This window comes from Engystomops pustulosus, chromosome 7 (assembly GCF_040894005.1).
Source record: "Engystomops pustulosus chromosome 7, aEngPut4.maternal, whole genome shotgun sequence".
Classification (NCBI taxonomy): Eukaryota; Metazoa; Chordata; class Amphibia; order Anura; family Leptodactylidae; genus Engystomops; species Engystomops pustulosus.
The window spans coordinates 7,173,024-7,198,686 of NC_092417.1; the positions used below are offsets into that span (position 1 = coordinate 7,173,024).

Below are 25,663 nucleotides of genomic sequence, written 5' to 3' on the forward strand. Positions count from 1 at the left end.
GGGGGACAGGACAGGGACACGCTGACACTTGGGGGGGGGGACACGCTGACACTTGGGGGGACAGGACAGGGACACGCTGACACTTGGGGGCACGGGACGGGGACACGCTGACACTTGGGGGGACAGGACAGGGACACGCTGACACTTGGGGGCACGGGACGGGGACACGGTGACACTTGGGGGGACAGGACAGGGACACGCTGACACTTGGGGGCACGGGACAGGGACACGCTGACACTTGGGGGGACAGGGACACGCTGACACTTGGGGGGACAGGGACACGCTGACACTTGGGGGGACAGGGACACGCTGACACTTGGGGGGACAGGGACACGCTGACACTTGGGGGCACGGGACGGGGACACGGTGACACTTGGGGGGGACAGGACAGGGACACGCTGACACTTGGGGGGGGGACATGCTGACACTTGGGGGGACGGGACAGGGACACGGTGACACTTGGGGGCACGGGACGGGGACACGCTGACACTTGGGGGGACAGGACAGGGACACGCTGACACTTGGGGGGACGGGACGGGGACACTTGGGGGCACGGGATGGGGACACGGTGACACTTGGGGGGACAGGACAGGGACACGCTGACACTTGGGGGCACGGGACAGGGACACGCTGACACTTGGGGGGACAGGACAGGGACACGCTAACACTTGGGGGCACGGGACGGGGACACGGTGACACTTGGGGGGGGGACACGCTGACACTTGGGGGGACGGGACAGGGACACGGTGACACTTGGGGGGACAGGACAGGGACACGCTGACACTTGGGGGGACAGGGCAGGGACACGCTGACACTTGGGGGGACAGAAACTTGGGGACAGGAATTTGTCCTTTTTCATGCTTATAATGCTTGCCCTGTAGACTGAAAAACCTCATCAGGTAACAATGAATCAGGTAAAATTATTTACGACTCCCATCACCCAACTTTCCTAGACTTGAGAACTTGTAATCTGCTCAGTAAATGGTTAAAATCCCCTCGTCGACCCCTTCATACTGTGCAGCCTGTGATGCCTGGCATCGGGTATTGAAGAGCTATTTACCTTGGCGTGGGTGCCCATATGATGAGTCTGGCACGCGGCGGCACAAGACGTGGCTCTGGGCACCCGGGGTCATGGGGTGCACCCGCTCCCAGCTGTGGTCTGACCGCTGGAGGAAATGTTTCCTTGTTCACATTAATCATGGAGAGGAAGACGAGGAGCGAATAATTCTATGGTGCGGCCCCGAGGCTTCTGACCGTCCCATTATAAGGTTATAATACATCAGCCTCGCTCATTAACCCTTTGCTGCCTGTAGAAGGGACAGCTACGACCAATAACCATTTAGTTACTGTATCATACAGAAATCTTCTAGTATTGTTCAGCCAAAAAGCAGCATCTAGTGGTGTAAATGTTGCATCCACTTTTTCTCTGTTCCGGTTATAAATACTGACCCCCAAAAAAACATGGGAACTTGGGTGTAAATTTAGAAATCGCTTTGACTCAATATCTTACCGATGGGAGGGTAAATGAAGATTTCTGCTGGTCTCCTCCCGGTAAGGAAGAAGTTAACTTCAGAAGAGCGGATTTTGGCTAAGAAGTTAGTAAATGTAGTTTTCTGGATGGCAGAATTGTCCGGTGCTGTAAACCCCCTGGCACTGGGCCTGGTCCCTCCTCGGTGCTGGGGTATAAGAAGATGGACCTGGAGATGGGAGGATATAGAAGACGAGACACAAGACCCTGAGCCATGAGACTCCTCATCCTGGCCGTTCTCCTGGGGTTGGTGGTCCTGGTCCTCGGACGTCGAGGTAGGTGTATAATACTGCGGGATCTGAAGTTATTACAGTTATTACTGAAGTTATATGTATGAAGACTTCTCCACCAACACCTTATCCATACAGGGCAGACTTGTCATAGAGTGATATCTACCTCTGTAGGATCCATGCATCACTTCTGTTGTGTAACCTCACATTGTCTCTGGTTGCAGGTCCTGGCCGCAGCGATGCCGCAGATTCCCGCAGTGCAGAAGGTCAGTATCGCTCTCTGATAGTCCAGTTTTATAGTCCTGAGTACCCAAAGTCTATAGGGTTTAGGGACAGATAAGTAACATTCAGGATATGCAGAATCCAGGAATAAAGAGGTTCTGTACAGAGTCCAAATATATATGTTCTCCCTCCTACAGCTTTCCTGACGAGACAAGAGTCCACTAATTTTGCCAGTAGACCCAGACGTAGTAACCTGCACAATCTGTAAGTACAATGGATGTTCACTGTGTATCTAATCCTATCCTGGGTGGTACTGACTGCTACACTGCGTATCTAATGCCATCATGTATGATATTCTCTGCTGAGCTGTGTATCTAATCCTCTCCTGTGTGATACTGTCTGCTGAGCTGTGTATCTAATCCCATCATGTGTGATACTGTCTGCTGAGCTGTGTATCTAATCCCATCCTGTGTGATACTGTCTGCTGAGCTGTGTATCTAATCCTATCCTGTGTGATACAGTCTTCAGAGCTGTGTATCTAATCCTCTCCTGTGTGATGCTGTCTGCTGAGATGTGTATCTAATCCTATCCTGTGTGATACTGATTGCTGAGCTGTGTATCTAATCCTCTCCTGTGTGATACTACTGAGCTGTGTATCTAATCCTATCCTGTGTGATACTGACTGCTGAGCTGTGTATCTAATCCTATCCTGTGTGATACTGACTGCTGAGCTGTGTATCTAATCCTCTCCTGTGTGATACTGACTGCTGAGCTGTGTATCTAATCCCATCCTGTGTGATACTGTCTGCTGAGCTGTGTATCTAATCCCATCCTGTGTGATACTGTCTGCTGAGCTGTGTATCTAATCCTATCCTGTGTGATACTGTCTGCTGAGCTGTGTATCTAATCCTCTCCTGTGTGATACTGTCTGCTGAGCTGTGTATCTAATCCTCTCCTGTGTGATACTGTCTGCTGAGCTGTGTATCTAATCCCATCCTGTGTGATACTGTCTGCTGAGCTGTGTATCTAATCCCATCCTGTGTGATACAGTCTTCAGAGCTGTGTATCTCATCCTCTCCTGTGTGATACTGATTACTGAGATGTGTATCTCATCCTCTCCTGTGTGATACAGTCTTCAGAGCAGTGTATCTCATCCTCTCCTGTATCTCCCTTAGGGTCTATGCGGCTCCGGTGAGATCCCCCCTAGAAGCTAAGAGAGAGGTTTGTGAGCTGAACCCGGACTGTGATGAATTGGCCGATCACATTGGATTCCAGGAGGCTTACAGGAGATTTTACGGCCCGGTGTAAAGCGACACTGAGTGGTCTGTGTAAGACTACAACCCCCATCATGGTGCTTCCCTACAGCTGATAAGGTAGCTGTGCCTGTGCTGCACTTTGTATCTGTCCTCTAGCTCCAGCCATAACATAAGATGCACATCCAGCCCTCTGCATGTAGGGGGCGCCAGGCTGCATATTGTTGCTGGCGCCCCCTGTAGGACGTTTATTCGTGTTGTGTACGTCTCGTATCTATGATGTCATTTTGCTTTTGTGATTATGAATGCAGATTACAATAAACACGTGTAACATTCCCACCAGTCGCCGTGTGATATCAGGGACACCTGAGGTTCGTCACTCGTTTAATGCCCGCGGTTATTTCCATATAAAACTTTCTACACGACATATTAATACAAGGCACCTGGCGGGGATAAGAGGGACCTCATTCTATGTCTAACATCCCACCAGGCATCTGAGGGTTAACAACTCGTCAATCAGTAGCTTCCAGTTACATCATCATTACAACATTTAGTTGTGGTCCAAATAACCTATGGAGAGCTGATATATTTGCATGTCTCCGCCCACTGCAATCAGGTTAGTTGCAATACCGCAAACATCCTGTGGACAGGGGGTGGCGCTGTTTTGTATGGAAAGAGTCTATTTAGTTATATAATCAAGTGAAGGCCCTTGTGTAGCCGACTCTTTTGATTGGATAGATGTTCTAAGCCAGTAATTTACACTTAAGGCTTCTGATTGGCCAGGAATTTTATGCCCCCCCATCGTCGCTTTAATACAAAACAGCGCCACCCCCTGTCCACAGGATGTGTGTGTTACTGCAACTAACCCCAACTGACTGTAATAGAAGCGGATGGTTAATACTCAGTAGTCGTAATATATAACAGTCCTGTGTATTATAATCTACAAGGAGAATAGGACAGGAGCAGCGGAGGCTTCTGGAATGTGCCTGACCCTGGTAATCAAAGAGTTAATTGTCCACCCAACCCAAAAAAAAAAAAAAAGTTTGTTACAAAAATAAACTGTGTTAGAAAAATTAATAGAAAATATGAGAAGAGGATAGTGATTATATATAACGAGGTTAGTCCTTAGTGTACATTCAGCTGGAGGAGAAGGCACAGTATAGACCCCACTAGAGGACACCCCACAAAAACCAAGACCGATCGCTGGGAGAAGATGGAGGACAAGTAGTAGCCGCCTCTAATATTCTGCACGGGTTAGTATCCGGCTAATAGGGAATCTGTCAGCAGTTTGGACAGTGTTGGGAATCTACTCCCTGTGTGTAATCGCACCTATGAGTATGTTGTTAGTAGCAGCAGGACTGTGAAATGTCTTGTTTTATCTCTATCTGTCCCCCATGTACAGCACTGCAGAATTTGATGGCGCTATATAAAGTTTTATCATTAATATGGATGTATATTCCAGGATGATACAAGAAAGGTGTCACTGCTGTGCCCTGAGCTCTCTGCATGGAGTTGCTTCACAGCTCCTTCCCTCTGCTACTAGTGATTTTTGCATTATTCAACCAGTGGTTTTCTACAGCTCTTACCTAGGGGCAGAGGGTAGGGGGCTACAGAGTATCTCAATTCAGAAAATAAAGAACACAGAGCACAGCAGTGTGAGGACAGCACCCACTACAATCCTGGAATTTAAATCCATGTTTCACAGTCCTGCTGCTACTGCTAACATACACAAAGGTATGGATATATATCTCTCTAAGGAGAATACTTCACACTATCTGCAATGAGCACAGCAGTGTGAGAACACAACCCTAGTGTTCATGGAGAAGCTACAATCCTGGAATATGAATTCCTATATCACAGTCCTGCTGATACTAACAACATACACAAAGCACTTATTACACATCTCTCCAGGGATGATACCCAACACTGCAGAAGCACAGCAGTGTGAGGACATACCCTAGTGCACACTCCAGCTACAATCCTGGAATATAAATGTGTTTTTTCACAACCCTATTGCTACAACAACACTGACAGGTCTGATCACACATCTCTCCAGGGACAATGCATAACACTGGCTGCTGAGAGCACAGCAGTGTGAGGACACACCTCCAATCCTGAAATATAAACCCATATTTCACTTTCCTGCTGCTCCTCACAACACACACAAAGCTCTGATTACACATCTCTCCACGGACAATACATACCACTGGCTGCTGAGAGCACAGGACACAGCAGTGTGAGGTCACAACACTAATCCTGGAAGATAACTGCATATCTAACAGTCCTGCTGCTGCAAACAACATGCAGAGGTCTGATCTGGTCAGGTCTACGCATCTATCCAAGGATAATACAAAACACTAGCTGCACAGAGCACAGCAGTGGGAGTACACACCTCCAATCCTGGAATATAAAACCATATATCACAGTCCTGCCGCTGCTAACACCATCTCCAGGGACAATATATATAACGCTGGCTACAATCACACTTGCTGGCAGGTTCCCTTGGCTACATAAATTGAGATGCTCACCCAGCTTTTCAACACTCCTGAATGACAAATCTCAGTGGTCATGTCGCTTGTCACCCAGCTTTCCCAGAATCGCATGTAACATAGCTTTGTGGCTACATAAGCTCATATCTGGAATCTGACCTGATACGTCTACACATAGAAAGTGGTTGGTTATTACACGTATCAAGTCTTCCGTTACATCGACAACCCCCTGGCAGTGAAGGGGTTAATGCGTTTTTTTCTTCTCTTTCCTGCGGAGAAATTATCGTTATAAATAAAAAGCAGCAGATTCAGGATATAGACATGTAAAGTGATCAGTGTGAAATTAATAGCAGCACCGAGTAATAGACTTATACAGAGGTAGGAAGTAGAGGGAGGTACTATACAAAGCAGGTTACTATGGCTAGCGCCTTTCCAATAGGGGGCACTATAGGCACCATTTTACTATGGTAATTTGGAAGAGTTTTCATAAAGATTCTTTGAAATTTAGCAGTACTGCAGGTTAGCCACATGATGGCGCCACTGTCTCTGCAACCAATGCAGTAAATTAAGGCGTGGCTTAATATTGCGTCATCATACGGTGTATAAATTATCCAACTGAAGCACAAAATCCCTTCCATCAAATCTCTTCTTTACAAAAGTCTTTCTCAAAATAATTCGACCCTAAAACTCACATGCAAAGTAACCTATCTACTATCTGACTGCACCCTTCACTGAGTCAGTAAAAGAGTTACCCGGATCAGCACCAGGACCGATCCACCATTACTACAAACAATCCTTTGCCCTCGTTTACGTCAGACATTCCATGTTCCTGCACTAATTCCTCCAACCATGTTAACCAACCATGGTAACTAGTGGAACAATCACCATGAAGCACCTCACTAGATTCCAATATTGTGGCCTGGACACACCCCGTACATCTGGAAAAACCAAAGATTGTTTATCCATGAAAAGCACCAAAGGATCCCGGACGAGCCCCCAATATCTTACAATTTTGGATGACAACCCCCCCCCCTCCCCAATGTATAATGATCCTAGACAAAACCCAAAATATTTATTGTGAAAAAGCACCAGTTTTTTAAGGATTCCAGATGAGCCCCCTATGTCTAATCATTTAGGATAAGTCTCTAGTTTTTTATGATCCCGGACGAACCCCCAATGTTTGATTGTGGACAAGTTCCCAGTGTTTTATGTTCCCAAACTTCCTGCAGAAGTCTTCTAGGGCTCCTTACTCACTAGCGAGTGTGATGTATCTGACTCATCATACTCGCAGTGTGTATTGGCTGGAACGTCCGGCCCGAATACTGCCAACCAGAACTCACTGATATGCTCAGATTCAGGTTGCTCAGCGTTCAAACCCGACATTCCAGCCAGCACACACTGCTGGTTGCATGCATCACACTCGTTAGCCTGTAGAGGGCCTTACTGCTTCCCATTAAGTTTTTATTATAAGAATCCATAGCCCGTACCTTTATTTAATCAATTTTCTCTTCTCCAAAGTCTCCCTCATTCCCCCCTCCCTCACTTTTTTCTCTAACATCTCACTCAGCTCCCTAATTTCTCTTCTCCAACGTCTCCCTCCTCTCTAATGTCTCTTCTCCCTCAAATCTCTCATCCCCTTTTTTCTCTTTTCCAACGTCTCCCTCATTACCCCTCCCTCATTTCCCTTCTCCAATGTCTCCCTCATTCCCCCCTTCCTTAGGAATGAAGGAGTGGGAATGAGGGAGCAGAGGGGGACGTTGGCCAAGTCACACAACTGACTCGTTAAAGAGAAATTCCTGAGAGGGGGGAATGAAGGAGCTGAGGGAGATGTAAGAGAAGAGAAAATACGCCCTTTGTCACTAGGTGAGTCTCCTGTCAAGGTGAAGGCTTCTTTATTATATCAATTAAAAAAAAGCCCTGAGCTGTGGATATTTATAATAAAAACTTAATGTAAAACAGTAAGAAGACCTTGGTGGGAACCTGTCATTAGGTTTAATGATGAAAATCTGACAAATCCCTTTAAGGATTCTGGACGAGCCCCAGTGTTTAAGGCAAAATTAAAAGATCCCTGTCGATCCTGATATTAATTGATTTAGAAAAAGCCTCCAAGTTTTAATGTTCTCCGAGGAGCTTTGAATCTTTAAAGGTCCCAGAAAAGCCCCCGAAAACCTGCACCATCCCACAGCTTATAGGTCCTGAATGGGCCCTTAGGAGCCCCCAATATAAAGGCTCTACTTCATCAACATCAATCCAGCAAAAGTCGGAGGGGCCGGACTAAGCAGGAGCTAGCCAATCAGCGACATCTCCGAGTGGTATCATATAGAGCAATCAGACTGATATAGTGACATCCTCCCCATATAACACAGACTACTCCTCGTGAGGAAGAACCAGCGGCAGATACTGAGTAGCACCAGACTCTTCCATAACATTTCAGGACTGGGGCAGAGAACCAGCCCGAGGGATGTTAAATACTCTGTGCTGCTGTTAATTTCCTTTTCTCCTAACAATACATTTCAAGCATCAGCCCATTAGTCCAAGATGGAGCTGGAGAAATGCTTGGCACCAAAGTGGAGACCTGGTAATAAAAAGGGGAGCGACCCCCCCCCCCCAATATGGCTATCAGTATTGAGATGAAGGCCGGCCTTACGATAGTCCTTCTTCTATCTTCTTACATGGGACTGCATGGTCAATGCTCCTTGACTTTGGCCTCGCAAGGGATGTGGTGCTGCAGGATAGAGTTGGCTCGTGGAGACCATAGCAAGGTCGCGGTGAAGAAACAGATGAGGATGATGTTCCCCATGACGGCCGTGGCCACAACCCCCAAGGTGCTGGCGAGAGTGTCCGCTTCTGAGTGTGAACTAAGCCAAGCCTGGCGAGACGACCGATCGGTGAGGACGGCTTCCATCTGGAAGTGTGTACCCAGGACGGCACAAACATGGAAGAGCTGGTGACTGTGACCTACAACACAATGTATTACCCAGGTTATTCTTTCTGCTCTTGTTCACTATTGTCCCTATAGAAGTCTCCATACTGTGACTTTTCTGTATAACAATCAGATCCAGCTAAAATCACCTATAAAAAAAAAAAAGTTCCTGGCTCACAAGTCACAGGGTCGTGTGTCCTCTTCAGTCGAGACACTGTGTGACGCTGCTCAGCTCCCTCATTCCCCCTGCCTTCAGGAATAAGGGAGGGGTGAATGAGGGAGTTGAGAGAAACGTTGTCTGTGTGCGACTTGCTAAAGAATAATCCTGAGGGAGGGGGGAATGAAGGAGTTGAGAGAGACAATGGGGAGATTTATCAAGCGGTCTAAGAGTAAGAATGTGATTAGTTGCCCATGGCAACCAATTACAGCTCATCTTTCATTTTACCAGTGCTCATGAATATTTTAATTGGTTGCCATAGGCAACTAAGCACATTCTTACTCTTAGGCAGCTTGATAAATCTCCCGCATTGTGTGCGACTTGCTGAAGCAACTTCCTTGGAGAGGGGGAATGAAGAAGTTGAGAGATGTTGGCTGTGTGTTACTCACTGAAGAGAATTCCTGAGGGAGGGGGGAATGAAGGAGTTGAGAGATATGGCTGCGTATGACTTACTGAAGAGAATTCCTGAGGGAGGGGGAATGGAAATGTAGAGAGAGATATCTGCTATGTGTTACTCACTGAAGAGAATTCCAGAAGGAGGGGGGAATGAAGGAATTGAGAGATATGGCTGTGTGTGACCTACTGAAGAGAATGCCTGAGGGAGGGGAGAATGAAGAAGTAGAGGGAGATATGGCTGTGTGTTACTCGCTGAAGAGAATTCCTGAGGGAGGGGAGAATGAAGAAGTAGAGAGAGATATGGCTGTGTGTTACTCGCTGAAGAGAGGGAGGGGGTGATGAAGGAGTTGAGAGATATGGCTGTGTGACATGCTAAGAGAATTTATGAGGGAGTGGAATGAAGACGTATCAAGTCACACACAACCACCGTCTATCTCAACTCCTTTACCCCCTTCTCCCTCAGAAGTCTCTTCAGTGAATCACACAAAGTCACTATCCCTCTCACTGCCCTCATTCCTGAGGGAGCTGAACGGTTGCACAGTGACTCGGTTGTAGAGTAAACACGCCCCTGTGACTCGGTTGTAGAGTAAACACGCCCCTGTGACTCGGTTGTAGAGTAAACACGCCCCTGTGACTCGGTTGTAGAGTAAACACGCCCCTGTGACTCGGTTGTAGAGTAAACACGCCCCTGTGACTCGGTCAGTCTCCCGGAAAGGAGTCGGCAACCTTTTTATAAGTGATTTTTGCCAGATCTGAGTGATGGAGATTTATACAATAATTACAAATGTCTCCTAGTAAGAAGAAACTGTCATTAGGTCTAATAATGTAAATCAGATGACAGGTTCCCTTCAAGTCCCATCAATACATCACAATACATGAGATTATCCTAAAGTCTTATCCTGCTGCTTATTTACCAAAATAGTCAAACCGTCCTGGCGCCAGGCGTTCCGGCAGGTGGGAAGCGAAGAGGAATCCGGTCAGGAAGGCGAAGAAGAGATGATAGAGGTGCAGGGGGACGGCCTCGTTCCAGTTACAATCTTCCCCAAAGCAAAACAGGAGCTGCAGGAAACAAGGACATAGACAGTCATGGAACAGTCCTGGATAATGTCCCCGGAAGACAACATATATCCGGGACAATTGGGAGATGGTGGTTCTGTTACTACATGGGTCGGGACTGGGCTGTACCAGGTACCAGGCAGAGATCTCACCCGATAAAACAGCGGGATGTTGTCAAACACAAACGGGTGGACGAAGGCGGCAGTGCGGAGGATCTTACTGAGCGCCGGACGGTCCACTTCCAGGAATCTGTCATCAGAAAACGAGTGTGAGACATGTGGGCGTGTACATAACGTGTCATTATAACTAAGGACCAATCGGATGTCACGGGTCATACCGGGAGAAGCAGGACAGGCCGGTGCAGATGAAAGTGTTAAAGGCAGCAATGGGGACGTAGTATCGGTGGAGGACGCCATTTATCCACCGATCCGGCATCACGTAGGCTCCATAGGTGAAGGCACAACCTGCAGAGGTATAATATACATTATCATATATATGTGTACACTGTGGAGAACACCCAGATCCCAAACTGTACAGGTCGTTAGGTCGTTCCATGTGATTATTCCATAATGTCCAGGTCATTGGGTCGTCCCATGTGATTATTCCATAATGTCCAGGTCATTGGGTCGTCCCATGTGATTATATTCCATAATGTCCAGGTCATTGGGTCGTTCCATGTGATTATATTCCATAATGTCCAGGTCATTGGGTCGTCCCATGTGATTATTACTAAATGTCCAGGTCGTTGGGTCGTCCCATGTGATTATATTCCATAATGTCCAGGTCATTGGGTCGTTCCATGTGATTATTCCATAATGTCCAGGTCATTGGGTCGTCCCATGTGATTATTCCATAATGTCCAGGTCATTGGGTCGTCCCATGTGATTATATTCCATAATGTCCAGGTCATTGGGTCGTTCCATGTGATTATTCCATAATGTCCAGGTCATTGGGTCGCCCCATGTGATTATTACTAACTGTCCAGGTCATTGGGTCGTCCCATGTGATTATTCCATAATGTCCAGGTCATTGGGTCGTCCCATGTGATTATTCCATAATGTCCAGGTCATTGGGTCGTCCCATGTGATTATTCCATAATGTCCAGGTCATTGGGTCGTCCCATGTGATTATATTCCATAATGTCCAGGTCATTGGGTCGTCCCATGTGATTATATTCCATAATGTCCAGGTCATTGGGTCGTTCCATGTGATTATATTCCATAATGTCCAGGTCATTGGGTCGTCCCATGTGATTATTACTAAATGTCCAGGTCGTTGGGTCGTCCCATGTGATTATATTCCATAATGTCCAGGTCATTGGGTCGTCCCATGTGATTATTACTAAATGTCCAGGTCATTGGGTCGTCCCATGTGATTATATTCCATAATGTCCAGGTCATTGGGTCGTCCCATGTGATTATTACTAACTGTCCAGGTCATTGGGTCGTCCCATGTGATTATTACTAAATGTCCAGGTCATTGGGTCGTCCCATGTGATTATATTCCATAATGTCCAGGTCATTGGGTCGTCCCATGTGATTATTACTAAATGTCCAGGTCATTGGGTCGTCCCATGTGATTATTACTAAATGTCCAGGTCATTGGGTCGTCCCATGTGATTATTACTAAATGTCCAGGTCATTGGGTCGTCCCATGTGATTATTACTAAATATCCAGGTCATTGGGTCGTCCCATGTGATTATATTCCATAATGTCCAGGTCATTGGGTCGTCCCATGTGATTATATTCCATAATGTCCAGGTCATTGGGTCGTCCCATGTGATTATTACTAAATGTCCAGGTCATTGGGTCGTCCCATGTGATTATTACTAAATGTCCAGGTCATTGGGTCGTCCCATGTGATTATTCCATAATGTCCAGGTCATTGGGTCGTCCCATGTGATTATATTCCATAATGTCCAGGTCATTGGGTCGTCCCATGTGATTATATTCCATAATGTCCAGGTCATTGGGTCGTCCCATGTGATTATATTCCATAATGTCCAGGTCATTGGGTCGTCCCATGTGATTATATTCCATAATGTCCAGGTCATTGGGTCGTCCCATGTGATTATTCCATAATGTCCAGGTCATTGGGTCGTCCCATGTGATTATATTCCATAATGTCCAGGTCATTGGGTCGTCCCATGTGATTATATTCCATAATGTCCAGGTCATTGGGTCGTCCCATGTGATTATTCCATAATGTCCAGGTCATTGGGTCGTCCCATGTGATTATATTCCATAATGTCCAGGTCATTGGGTCGTCCCATGTGATTATTACTAACTGTCCAGGTCATTGGGTCGTCCCATGTGATTATTCCATAATGTCCAGGTCATTGGGTCGCCCCATGTGATTATTACTAACTGTCCAGGTCATTGGGTCGTCCCATGTGATTATATTCCATAATGTCCAGGTCATTGGGTCGTCCCATGTGATTATATTCCATAATGTCCAGGTCATTGGGTCGTCCCATGTGATTATTACTAAATGTCCAGGTCATTGGGTCGTCCCATGTAATTATATTCCATAATGTCCAGGTCATTGGGTCGTCCCGTGTGATTATATTCCATAATGTCCAGGTCATTGGGTCGTTCCATGTGATTATATTCCATAATGTCCAGGTCATTGGGTCGTCCCATGTGATTATTACTAAATGTCCAGGTCATTGGGTCGTCCCATGTGATTATTACTAAATGTCCAGGTCATTGGGTCGTCCCATGTGATTATATTCCATAATGTCCAGGTCATTGGGTCGTCCCATGTGATTATATTCCATAATGTCCAGGTCATTGGGTCGTCCCATGTGATTATATTCCATAATGTCCAGGTCATTGGGTCGTCCCATGTGATTATTACTAAATGTCCAGGTCATTGGGTCGTCCCATGTGATTATATTCCATAATGTCCAGGTCAATGGGTCGTCCCATGTGATTATATTCCATAATGTCCAGGTCATTGGGTCGTCCCATGTGATTATATTCCATAATGTCCAGGTCATTGGGTCGTCCCATGTGATTATATTCCATAATGTCCAGGTCATTGGGTCGTCCCATGTGATTATTACTAAATGTCCAGGTCATTGGGTCGTCCCATGTGATTATTACTAAATGTCCAGGTCATTGGGTCGTCCCATGTGATTATATTCCATAATGTCCAGGTCATTGGGTCGTCCCATGTGATTATATTCCATAATGTCCAGGTCATTGGGTCGTCCCATGTGATTATATTCCATAATGTCCAGGTCATTGGGTCGTCCCATGTGATTATTACTAAATGTCCAGGTCATTGGGTCGTTCCATGTGATTATATTCCATAATGTCCAGGTCATTGGGTCGTTCCATGTGATTATATTCCATAATGTCCAGGTCATTGTGTCGTCCCATGTGATTATATTCCATAATGTCCAGGTCATTGGGTCGTCCCATGTGATTATATTCCATAATGTCCAGGTCATTGGGTCGTCCCATGTGATTATTCCCAAACTGTACAGGTCATTGGGTCGTCCCATGTGATTATATTCCATACATAACAATGTAGAAGACACGGATCACAATCAGATCCCGGCAGGTTATTGGTTAATCTGCACCTGCTGATAATTTCCTTCATTATCTATGAACCCGATGTAACTGGCGCTGAACTTTCCAGGGGTCACTGACTTTGGATCAGTATAACATTTATACAAAGTGAGTGATCCCTCCTGCAGCAGGTTCTCCAGATGGAGGTAAAGGGGTGACCCTAACATCCACAGCAAGAGAAGTCTCTGATTTCTAGAATATTCCATCTTCACAACATCTCAAACTCCTCCCAGTGCCCCTAGAAGGCCGATCCCTCCCCCGATAGACAAATGTAAGAGAGGACAGGATAACGTGGAGAATCTCCATGGGTAATGGTTTCATCACTGCAGCTGGGATTGACGGCAGTTCAGCACAGGGTAAGGATCTGTCTCATCTTACACTTAGGAGGATTTGTACTGAAAGCCGATTCTGCGGTGACCAAACCTTTCATTAACATGAAGAAACAAAAGGTGGGACTCCCCTCTGCCGAGCAGCCGGTTGTGTGGACAGAGGAGACGTGTCCACAGTTCATTTTAGTGATAAAAGAAAGTGTAATTTATTTGGGAAACATTATGTTCTTCGACAAACTGGGGAAAGACTGAACCCAAAGTGTGAAGCAGTCAGTGAGAGGTGGAGGAGGAAGTGTCAGGGTTTGGGGAATGTTCCGGTAGCAGGACCTCTCATACAGATACATGGCAGAGGGACTACAAGTGTCAGAACCTTCTTCTACACCATGCGGCTCCTCCCTTGTGCTCATCACCCAATCAGCAGCAATGTGCAGGACAATGTCCCCTGTCCCCCAGCAATACGGGTAAAAACATTGTAACAATGAACTGGCCACCGCCCAGAGTCCGGATCTAAACCCAATAGAACCTCTGGAAAATGTACAATAAAGGTTTCATGTTGATACTTTGATAATTGTGTAAAACCCCTGTTCTCGTGACCTGGAGACCCTGTACATCCATCACATGGTCATCAATGGAGATTATATTATTGTTCTCTAAGTGTACAGTATATATACAGAGCACCTACCTAGACTGTAGAGACTCAGGGCTCCGTAGTCCAGGAAGTAGCAGATGTGCCGGGCGTGGGCGGACATACTGCTGAAGGTGTGCGCAACGCTGGAGGTGAAGGGGTACAGGCAGATCAGCATCATATAGACCAGCAGCGGCCAATTGTACGACTCCCCCAGGAAGTCCAAGGTGTAAGACAGCAGCAAGAATCTCCAGAGGAAGTACCTGCAAGACACAGGTGTGACCACCAGGGGGCGCCACAGCGCTCAGCACAGACATCACTGACTCAGGGAAAGTATCACACGTGATGGGATCAGATACACTGCTCAGCAGTCAGTATCACACAGGAGAGGATTAGATACACAGCTCAGCAGTATCACACAGGATAGGATCAGATACACTGCTCAGCAGACTGTATCACACAGGAGAGGATTAGATACACAGCTCAGCAGTATCACACAGGATAGGATAAGATACACAGCTCAGCAGACAGTATCACACAGGAGAGGATTAGATACACAGCTCAGCAGTATCACACAGGAGAGGATTAGATACACAGCTCAGCAGTATCACACATGATGGGATCAGATACACTGCTCAGCAGACTGTATCACACAGGAGAGGATTAGATACACAGCTCAGCAGTATCACACAGCATAGGATTAGATACACAGCTCAGTAGGCAGTATCACACAGGAGAGGATTAGATACACAGCTCAGCAGACTGTATCACACAGGAGAGGATTAGATACATAGCTCAGCAGTATCACACAGGATAGGATTAGATACACGGCTCAGCAGTATCACACATGAGAGGATTAGATACACAGCTCAGCAGTATCACACAGGATGGGATTAGATACACAGCTCAGCATACAGTATCACACAGGAGAGGATTAGATACACAGCTCAGCAGGTAGTATCACACAGGATAGGATAAGATACACAGCTCAGCAGTATCACACAGGAGAGGATTAGATACACAGCTCAGCAGTATCACACAGGATAGGATCAGATACACAGCTCAGCAGACTGTATCACACAGAAAAGGATTAGATACACAGCTCAGCAGTATCACACAGGAGAGGATTAGATACACAGCTCAGCAGTATCACACAGGATAGGATCAGATACACAGCTCAGCAGACTGTATCACACAGCATAGGATTAGATACACAGCTCAGCAGACTGTATCACACAGGATAGGATTAGATACACAGCTCAGCAGTATCACACAGGATAGGATTAGATACACAGCTCAGCAGACTGTATCATACAGGATAGGATTAGATACACAGCTCAGCAGTATCACACAGGAGAGGATTAGATACACAGCTCAGCAGACTGTATCATACAGGAGAGGATTAGATACACTGCTCAGCAGTCAGTATCACACAGGAGAGGATTAGATACACAGCTCAGCAGTATCACACAGGAGAGGGTTAGATATACAGACTGTATCACACAGGAGAGGATTAGATACACAGCTCAGCAGTATCACACAGGAGAGGGTTAGATATACAGACTGTATCACACAGGATAGGATTAGATACACAGCTCAGCAGTCAGTATCACACAGGAGAGGATTAGATACACAGCTCAACAGTCAGTATCACACAGGAGAGGGTTAGATATACAGACTGTATCACACAGGAGAGGATTAGATACACAGCTCAGCAGTCAGTATCACACAGGAGAGGATTAGATACACAGCTCAGCAGTCAGTATCACACAGGAGAGGATTAGATACACAGCGCAGCAGACAGTATCACACAGGATAGGATTAGATACACAGCTCAGCAGTATCACACAGGATAGGATTAGATACACAGCTCAGCAGTCAGTATCACACAGGATAGGATTAGATACATGGCTCAGCAGACAGTATCACACAGGATAGGATTAGATACACAGCTCAGCAGTCTGTATCAAACATGATGGGATTAGATACATGGCTCAGCAGACAGTATCACACAGGATAGGATTAGATACACAGCTCAGCAGTCTGTATCACACAGGATGGGATTAGATACACAGCTCAGCAGACAGTATCACACAGGATGGGATTAGATACACAGCTGAGCAGTATCACACAGGATGGGATTAGATACACAGCTGAGCAGTATCACACAGGATGGGATTAGATACACAGCTCAGCAGTATCACACAAGATGGGATTAGATACACAGCCCAGCAGTATCACACAGGATGGGATTAGATACACAGCTCAGCAGTATCACACAGGAGAGGATTAGATACACAGCTCAGCAGTATCACACAGGATAGGATTAGATACACAGCTCAGCAGTATCACACAGGATGGGATTAGATACACAGCTCAGCAGTCAGTATCACACAGCATAGGATTAGATACACAGCTCAGCAGTCAGTATCACACAGGAGAGGATTAGATACACAGCTCAGCAGACTGTATCACACAGGATGGGATTAGATACACAGCTCAGCAGTATCACACAGGATAGGATTAGATACACAGCGCAGCAGTATCACACAGGATGGGATTAAATATACAGCTCAGCAGTATCACACAGGATAGGATTAGATACACAGCTCAGCAGACTGTATCACACAGGATAGGATTAGATATACAGCTCAACAGTATCACACAGGAGAGGATTAGATACACAGCACAGCAGTATCACACAGGAGAGGATTAGATACACAGCTCAGACAGTATCACACAGGATGGGATTAGATACACAGCTCAGCAGTATCACACAGGATAGGATTAGATACACAGCTCAGCAGTATCACACAGGATGGGATTAGATACACAGCTCAGCAGTATCACACAGGATGGGATTAGATACACAGCTCAGCAGTATCACACAGGAGAGTATTAGATACACAGCTCAGCAGTATCACACAGGATAGGATTAGATACACAGCGCAGCAGTATCACACAGGATAGGATTAGATACACAGCTCAGCAGTATCACACAGGATAGGATTAGATACACAGCGCAGCAGTATCACACAGGATAGGATTAGATACACGGCTCAGCAGTATCACACAGGATAGGATTAGATACACCGCTCAGCAGTATCACACAGGATAGGATTAGATACACCGCTCAGCAGTCAGTATCACACAGGATAGGATTAGATACACAGCTCAGCAGTATCTCACAGGAGAGGATTAGATACACGGCTCAGCAGTATCACACAGGATAGGATTAGATACACAGCTCAGCAGTATCTCACAGGAGAGGATTAGATACACAGCTCAGCAGTATCACACAGGAGAGGATTAGATACACAGCTCAGCAGTCAGTATCACACAGGAGAGGATTAGATACACAGCTCAGCAATATCACACAGGAGAGGATTAGATACACAGATCAGCAGTATAACACAGGATAGGATTAGATACACAGCTCAGCAGTATCACACAGGATGGGATTAGATACACAGCTCAGCAGTATCACACAGGATAGGATTAGATACACAGCTCAGTAGTATCACACATGATAGGATTAGATACACGGCTCAGCAGGCAGTATCACACAGGAGAGGATTAGATACACAGCTCAGTAGTATCACACAGGATAGGATTAGATACACGGCTCAGCAGGCAGTATCACACAGGATAGGATTAGATACACAGCTCAGCAGTATCACAGGAGAGGATTAGATACACAGCTCAGCAGGCAGTATCACACAGGAGAGGATTAGATACACAGCTCAGTAGTATCACACATGATAGGATTAGATACACGACTCAGCAGGCAGTATCACACAGGAGAGGATTAGATACACAGCTCAGTAGTATCACACAGGATAGGATTAGATACACAGCTCAGTAGTATCACACAGGATAGGATTAGATACACAGCTCAGCAGTATCACACAGGATAGGATTAGATACACAGCTCAGCAGACTGTATCACACAGGAGAGGATTAGATACACAGCTCAGCAGTATCACACAGGAGAGGATTAGATACACAGCTCAGCAGACAGTATCACACAGGAGAGGATTAGATACACAGCTCAGTAGTATCACACAGGATAGGATTAGATACACGGCTCAGCAGGCAGTATCACACAGGATAGGATTAGATACACAGCTCAGCAGTATCACAGGAGAGGATTAGATACACAGCTCAGCAGTATCACACAGGAGAGGATTAGATACACAGCGCAGCAGTATCACACAGGATAGGATTAGATACACGGCTCAGCAGTATCACACAGGATGGGATTAGATACACAGCTCAGCAGTATCACACAGGATGGGATTAGATACACAGCTCAGCAGTATCACACAGGAGAGGATTAGATACCCAGCTCAGCAGACTGTATCACACAGGATGGGATTAGATACACAGCTCAGCAGTATCACACAGGATGGGATTAGATACACAGCTCAGCAGTATCACACAGGATGGGATTAGATACACGGCTCAGCAGTATCACACAGGATGGGATTAGATACACGGCTCAGCAGTATCACACAGGATGGGATTAGATACACAGCTCAGCAGTATCACACAGGAGAGGATTAGATACACGGCTCAGCAGTATCACACAGGAGAGGATTAGATACAGACATTTCTTGTACTTTCTCTCACCAGGTCGGTAGAAAATGTGTCCAGATGTTGACGGTCTCGTTGGTCATCTGGAATGAGCTCAGTAAACAATCCAGAGCAGAACTTTTGGGGTGCCGGTACCCAGACATGATCCCGTCCTCCCAGAAGACCTGACACCAGGGGAATAACAGGCCATTAGAACAAATCCTGCAGATTATTCCACCTCTGCCCTGTGTAGAGTCCTGCAGAGCATCGCTCCTCTCCCTCCTGTGATATATGTACATCCTGTGTGGTGACTGCAGCTTTGGCTGTGACTGGAGTAGGCTCCTCTTACCCGGGGCATCTGGTGGACGCTGAGCAGCTGGGGCAGTTTGATGCTCAGCATCTTGAGGGATGGAGCGGCCTGGAGTAACGTGTATGAGCCTGGGCCCCCGAGCACACATCCGCCCTGCAAGACAGACCCACAGCAGAGGAAATGAGGCGTCTGCCAGAGAGAGAGAGAACAGAGTGTCAGCGAGAGGACGAGAGACTACACAAACATCTTCCCTCCCTCACTGGCAGATATACAATCCAGATGTTCTGAGGTCCCAGGGATCAGCAGCGGGGGGCGCTGTACCCCTACTGCAAACACTGACTGACGCCCCACCCCCTACACTGACAACCCCCCAACATGTCCGCCTGACAACCCCCCTACACTGACAACCCCCCAACATGTCCGCCTGACAACCCCCCTACACTGACAACCCCCTACACTGACAACCCCCCTACACTGACAACCCCCTACACTGACAACCCCCCAACATGTCCGCCTGACAACCCCCCTACACTGACAACCCCCCAACATGTCCGGCTGACAACCCCCCAACATGTCCGGCTGACAACCCCCCAACATGTCCGCCTGACAACCCCCCTACACTGACAACCCCCCAACATGTCCGCCTGACAACCCCCCTACACTGACAACCCCCCAACATGTCCGGCTGACAACCCCCCAACATGTCCGCCTGACAACCCCCTACACTGACAACCCCCCAACATGTCTGCCTGACAACCCCCCTACACGTGTCCGGCTGATAACCCCCCTACAAGTGTCTGCCTGACAACCCCCCTACACTGACAACCCCCTACACTGACAACCCCCCAACATGTCCGCCTGACAACCCCCCTACACTGACAACCCCCCAACATGTCCGCCTGACAACCCCCCTACACTGACAACCCCCCAACATGTCCGCCTGACAACCCCCTACACTGACAACCCCCCAACATGTCCGCCTGACAACCCCCCAACATGTCCGACTGACAACCCCTCTACACGTGTCCATCTCACAACCCCCCTACACGTGTCCGGCTGACAACCCCCCAACATGTCCGGCTGACAACCCCCCTACACGTGTCCGGCTGACAACCCCCCTACACGTGTCCGGCTGACAACCCCCCTACAAGCGTCCGGCTGACAACCCCCTACACGTGTCCGTCTGACAACCCCCCTACACGTGTCCTGCTGACACCCCCCTACACGCGTCCGGCTGACAACCCCCCTACAAGTGTGCGGCTGACAACCCCCCTACACGTGTCCGGCTGACAACCCCCCTACACGTGTCCTGCTGACACCCCCCTACACGCGTCCGGCTGACAACCCCCCTTCAAGTGTGCGGCTGACAACCCCCCTACACGTGTCCTGCTGACAACCCCCCTACACGTGTCCGGCTGACAACCCCCTACACGTGTCCGGCTGACAACCCCCCTACACGTGTCCTGCTGACACCCCCCTACACGCGTCCGGCTGACAACCCCCCTACAAGTGTGCGGCTGACACCCCCCTACACGCGTCCGGCTGACAACCCCCCTACAAGTGTGCGGCTGACAACCCCCCTACACGTGTCCGGCTGACAACTCCCCCACACATAGTCAAAATGTACCTATGCACCAGGAAGATCAGGATGAAAGAACAGCGAGCGCTGGGGGAATGGAAGCAGTCGGATCCCCCATAGAAGATTCCGCAGAGCGGCCGAGTGATGGAAAATCAGACATCAGATCGGAGATCAGGACAGATAATAATGTGACCTACAAAACCCCATCATGTGCCTCACAGGAGACAACCGCACCCTGACCCACTACATACTACCGCCACACGCAGGATACAGCTACACATTACTGGTGTGTATACAGTCATATCACTGCTCTATGTCCTGGTGGTCTGGTGTATACACAGTCATATCACTGCTCTATGTCCTGGTGGTCTGGTGCATATACAGTGATATCACCGCTCTATGTCCTGGTGGTCTGGTGCATATACAGTCATATCACCGCTCTATGCCCTGGTGGTCTGGTGTATATACAGTCATATCACCGCTCTATGCCCTGGTGGTCTGGTGTATATACAGTCATATCACCGCTCTATGTCCTGGTGGTCTGGTGTATAGTACTGATCACTATACTCTAGTGTCCTCTAACCAGTGATGTATACACAGTCATATCACTGCTCTATGTCCTGGTGGTCTGGTGTATACACAGTGATATCATCGCTCTATATCCTGGTGGTCTGGTGTGTATACAGTGATATCACCGCTCTATGTCCTGGTGGTCTGGTGTATATACAGTCATATCACCGCTCTATGCCCTGGTGGTCTGGTGTATATACAGTGATATCACCGCTCTATGTCCTGGTGGTCTGGTGTATATACAGTGATATCACCGCTCTATGTCCTGGTGGTCTGGTGTGTATACAGTGATATCACCGCTCTATGTCCTGGTGGTCTGCTGTACATACAGTGATATCTCCGCTCTATGTCCTGGTGGTCTGGTGTATATACAGTCATATCACCGCTCTATGTCCTGGTGGTCTGGTGTATATACAGTCATATCACCGCTCTATGTCCTGGTGGTCTGGTGTATATACAGTCATATCACCGCTCTATGCCCTGGTGGTCTGGTGTATATACAGTGATATCACCGCTCTATGTCCTGGTGGTCTGGTGTATATACAGTGATATCACCGCTCTATGTCCTGGTGGTCTGGTGTGTATACAGTGATATCACCGCTCTATGTCCTGGTGGTCTGGTGTATATACAGTGATATCACCGCTCTATGTCCTGGTGGTCTGGTGTATATACAGTGATATCTTTGCTCTATGCCCTGGTGGTCTGGTGTATATACAGTCATATCACCGCTCTATGTCCTGGTGGTCTGGTGTATATACAGTGATATCACCGCTCTATGCCCTGGTGGTCTGGTGTATATACAGTGATATCACCGCTCTATGTCCTGGTGGTCTGGTGTATATACAGTTATATCACTGCTCTATGTCCTGGTGGTCTGGTGTATATACAGTGATATCACCGCTCTATGTCCTGGTGGTCTGGTGTATATACAGTTATATCATTGCTCTATGTCCTGGTGGTTTGGTGTATATACAGTGATATCACTGCTCTATGCCCTGGTGGTCTGGTGTATATACAGTCATATCACCGCTCTATATCCTGGTGGTCTGGTGTATATACAGTCATATCACCGCTCTATGCCCTGGTGGTCTGGTGTATATACAGTCATATCACTGCTCTATGTCCTGGTGGTCTGGTGTATACACAGTGATATCATCGCTCTATGTCCTGGTGGTCTGGTGTGTATACAGTGATATCACCGCTCTATGTCCTGGTGGTCTGGTGTATATACAGTCATATCACCGCTCTATGCCCTGGTGGTCTGGTGTATATACAGTGATATCACCGCTCTATGTCCTGGTGGTCTGGTGTATATACAGTGATATCACCGCTCTATGTCCTGGTGGTCTGGTGTGTATACAGTGATATCACCGCTCTATGTCCTGGTGGTCTGCTGTACATACAGTGATATCTCCGCTCTATGTCCTGGTGGTCTGGTGTATATACAGTCATATCACCGCTCTATGTCCTGGTGGTCTGGTGTATATACAGTCATATCACCGCTCTATGTCCTGGTGGTCTGGTGTATATACAGTGATATCACCGCTCTATGCCCTGGTGGTCTGGTGTATATACAGTGATATCACTGCTCTATGTCCTGGTGGTCTGGTGTATATACAGTCATATCACCGCTCTATGCCCTGGTGGTCTGGTGTATATACAGTGATATCACCGCTCTATGTCCTGGTGGTCTGGTGTATATACAGTGATATCACCGCTCTATGTCCTGGTGGTCTGGTGTGTATACAGTGATATCACCGCTCTATGTCCTGGTGGTCTGGTGTATATACAGTGATATCACCGCTCTATGTCCTGGTGGTCTGGTGTATATACAGTGATATCTTTGCTCTATGCCCTGGTGGTCTGGTGTATATACAGTCATATCACCGCTCTATGTCCTGGTGGTCTGGTGTATATACAGTGATATCACCGCTCTATGCCCTGGTGGTCTGGTGTATATACAGTGATATCACCGCTCTATGTCCTGGTGGTCTGGTGTATATACAGTTATATCACTGCTCTATGTCCTGGTGGTCTGGTGTATATACAGTGATATCACCGCTCTATGTCCTGGTGGTCTGGTGTATATACAGTTATATCATTGCTCTATGTCCTGGTGGTCTGGTGTATATACAGTGATATCACTGCTCTATGCCCTGGTGGTCTGGTGTATATACAGTCATATCACCGCTCTATATCCTGGTGGTCTGGTGTATATACAGTCATATCACCGCTCTATGCCCTGGTGGTCTGGTGTATATACAGTGATATCACCGCTCTATGTCCTGGTGGTCTGGTGTATATACAGTGATATCACCGCTCTATGTCCTGGTGGTCTGGTGTATATACAGTGATATCTCCGCTCTATATCCTGGTGGTCTGGTGTATATACAGTGATATCTCCGCTCTATGCCCTGGTGGTCTGGTGTATATACAGTCATATCACCGCTCTATATCCTGGTGGTCTGGTGTATATACAGTGATATCACCGCTCTATGTCCTGGTGGGATGGTGTATATACAGTGATATCATCGCTTTATGCCCTGGTGGTCTGTTGTATATACAGTGATATCACTGCTCTATGCCCTGGTGGTCTGGTGTATATACAGTGATATCACTGCTCTATGCCCTGGTGGTCTGGTGTATATACAGTGCTATCACTGCTCTATGTCCTGGTGGTCTGTTGTATATACAGTGATATCTCCGCTCTATGCCCTGGTGGTCTGTTGTATATACAGTGGTATCACCGCTCTATGTCCTGGTGGTCTGGTGTATATACAGTGATATCTTTGCTCTATGCCCTGGTGGTCTGGTGTATATACAGTCATATCACCGCTCTATGTCCTGGTGGTCTGGTGTATATACAGTTATATCACTGCTCTATGTCCTGGTGGTCTGGTGTATATACAGTGATATCACCGCTCTATGTCCTGGTGGTCTGGTGTATATACAGTGATATCATCGCTCTATATCCTGGTGGTCTGGTGTATATACAGTGATATCACCGCTCTATGTCCTGGTGGTCTGGTGCATATACAGTGATATCTCCACTCTATGTCCTGGTGGTCTGTTGTATATACAGTGATATCACTGCTCCATGCCCTGGTGGTCTGGTGTATATACAGTGATATCACTGCTCTATGTCCTGGTGTTCTGGTGTATATACAGTGATATCACCGCTCTATGTCCTGGTGGTCTGTTGTATATACAGTGATATCACTGCTCCATGCCCTGGTGGTCCGGTGTATATACAGTGATATCACTGCTCTATGCCCTGGTGGTCTGGTGTATATACAGTGATATCACTGCTCCATGCCCTGGTGGTCTGGTGTATATACAGTGATATCACTGCTCCATGCCCTGGTGGTCTGGTGTATATACAATGATATCACTGCTTTATGCCCTGGTGGGCTGGTGTATATTATTTTACCCCGGTACTGGAGTGTCAGCTCCCTGGCCCAGACTTGTGGTGTAGGGATTCCTCCCCGGTACTGGAGTGTCAGCTCCCTGGCCCAGACATGTGGTGTAGGGATTCCTCCAGGTACTGTAGTGTCAGCTCCCTGGGCCAGGTATAGGCACATATAGAGCAGGGTGGGCAGTACCGTTACTGACCTGGTCCTGGCGGCTGCCCTGGGTCCCTGCCCGGGTCGGTGTCGGGATGGAATGGATCGGCTTTCCCAGTACATTCCTTGGCTGGACTCCTGGAGCAGCGCCAGCCTCCCCCTCCCCAGTGTCTGCCATTGGTCGGAGGCTTGTAGTCAGGAGATCCGGCTCTGTAAGA

At 47.4% G+C, this 25,663-nt stretch overlaps 2 protein-coding genes across 5 annotated transcripts; one reads left to right on the top strand and one right to left on the bottom strand.

Annotated features, from left to right (window-relative positions):
* Positions 1–1,485: 1,485 nt before the first annotated feature.
* On the top strand, positions 1,486–3,569 carry BGLAP (bone gamma-carboxyglutamate protein). Its single transcript, XM_072114602.1, has 4 exons — positions 1,486–1,803; positions 1,983–2,024; positions 2,178–2,244; positions 3,156–3,569. The coding sequence occupies exons 1-4, from the start codon at positions 1,743–1,745 to the stop codon at positions 3,286–3,288; spliced, it is 303 nt and encodes a 100-aa protein (XP_071970703.1). The 5' UTR covers positions 1,486–1,742; the 3' UTR covers positions 3,289–3,569.
* Positions 3,570–3,604: 35 nt separating this feature from the next.
* On the bottom strand, positions 3,605–25,624 carry PAQR6 (progestin and adipoQ receptor family member 6). Of its 4 annotated transcripts, none has more exons than XM_072114601.1 (8): positions 25,495–25,620; positions 19,772–19,885; positions 19,480–19,607; positions 14,905–15,110; positions 10,652–10,778; positions 10,467–10,563; positions 10,173–10,317; positions 3,605–8,680 (listed from the first exon to the last, which is right to left on the bottom strand). In XM_072114601.1, exons 2-8 carry the CDS (start codon positions 19,820–19,822, stop codon positions 8,409–8,411), a joined length of 1,026 nt encoding a protein of 341 aa, XP_071970702.1. In that variant the 5' UTR covers positions 19,823–19,885; positions 25,495–25,620; the 3' UTR covers positions 3,605–8,408. The 4 variants fall into 4 exon arrangements, with proteins under 4 accessions (XP_071970702.1, XP_071970700.1, XP_071970701.1 ...); XM_072114599.1 differs by having other exon boundaries at positions 19,772–19,921; positions 25,495–25,605; XM_072114600.1 differs by lacking the exon at positions 25,495–25,620 and adding an exon at positions 21,360–21,465 and having other exon boundaries at positions 19,772–19,921.
* Between the last annotated feature and the right edge of the window lie 39 nt (positions 25,625–25,663).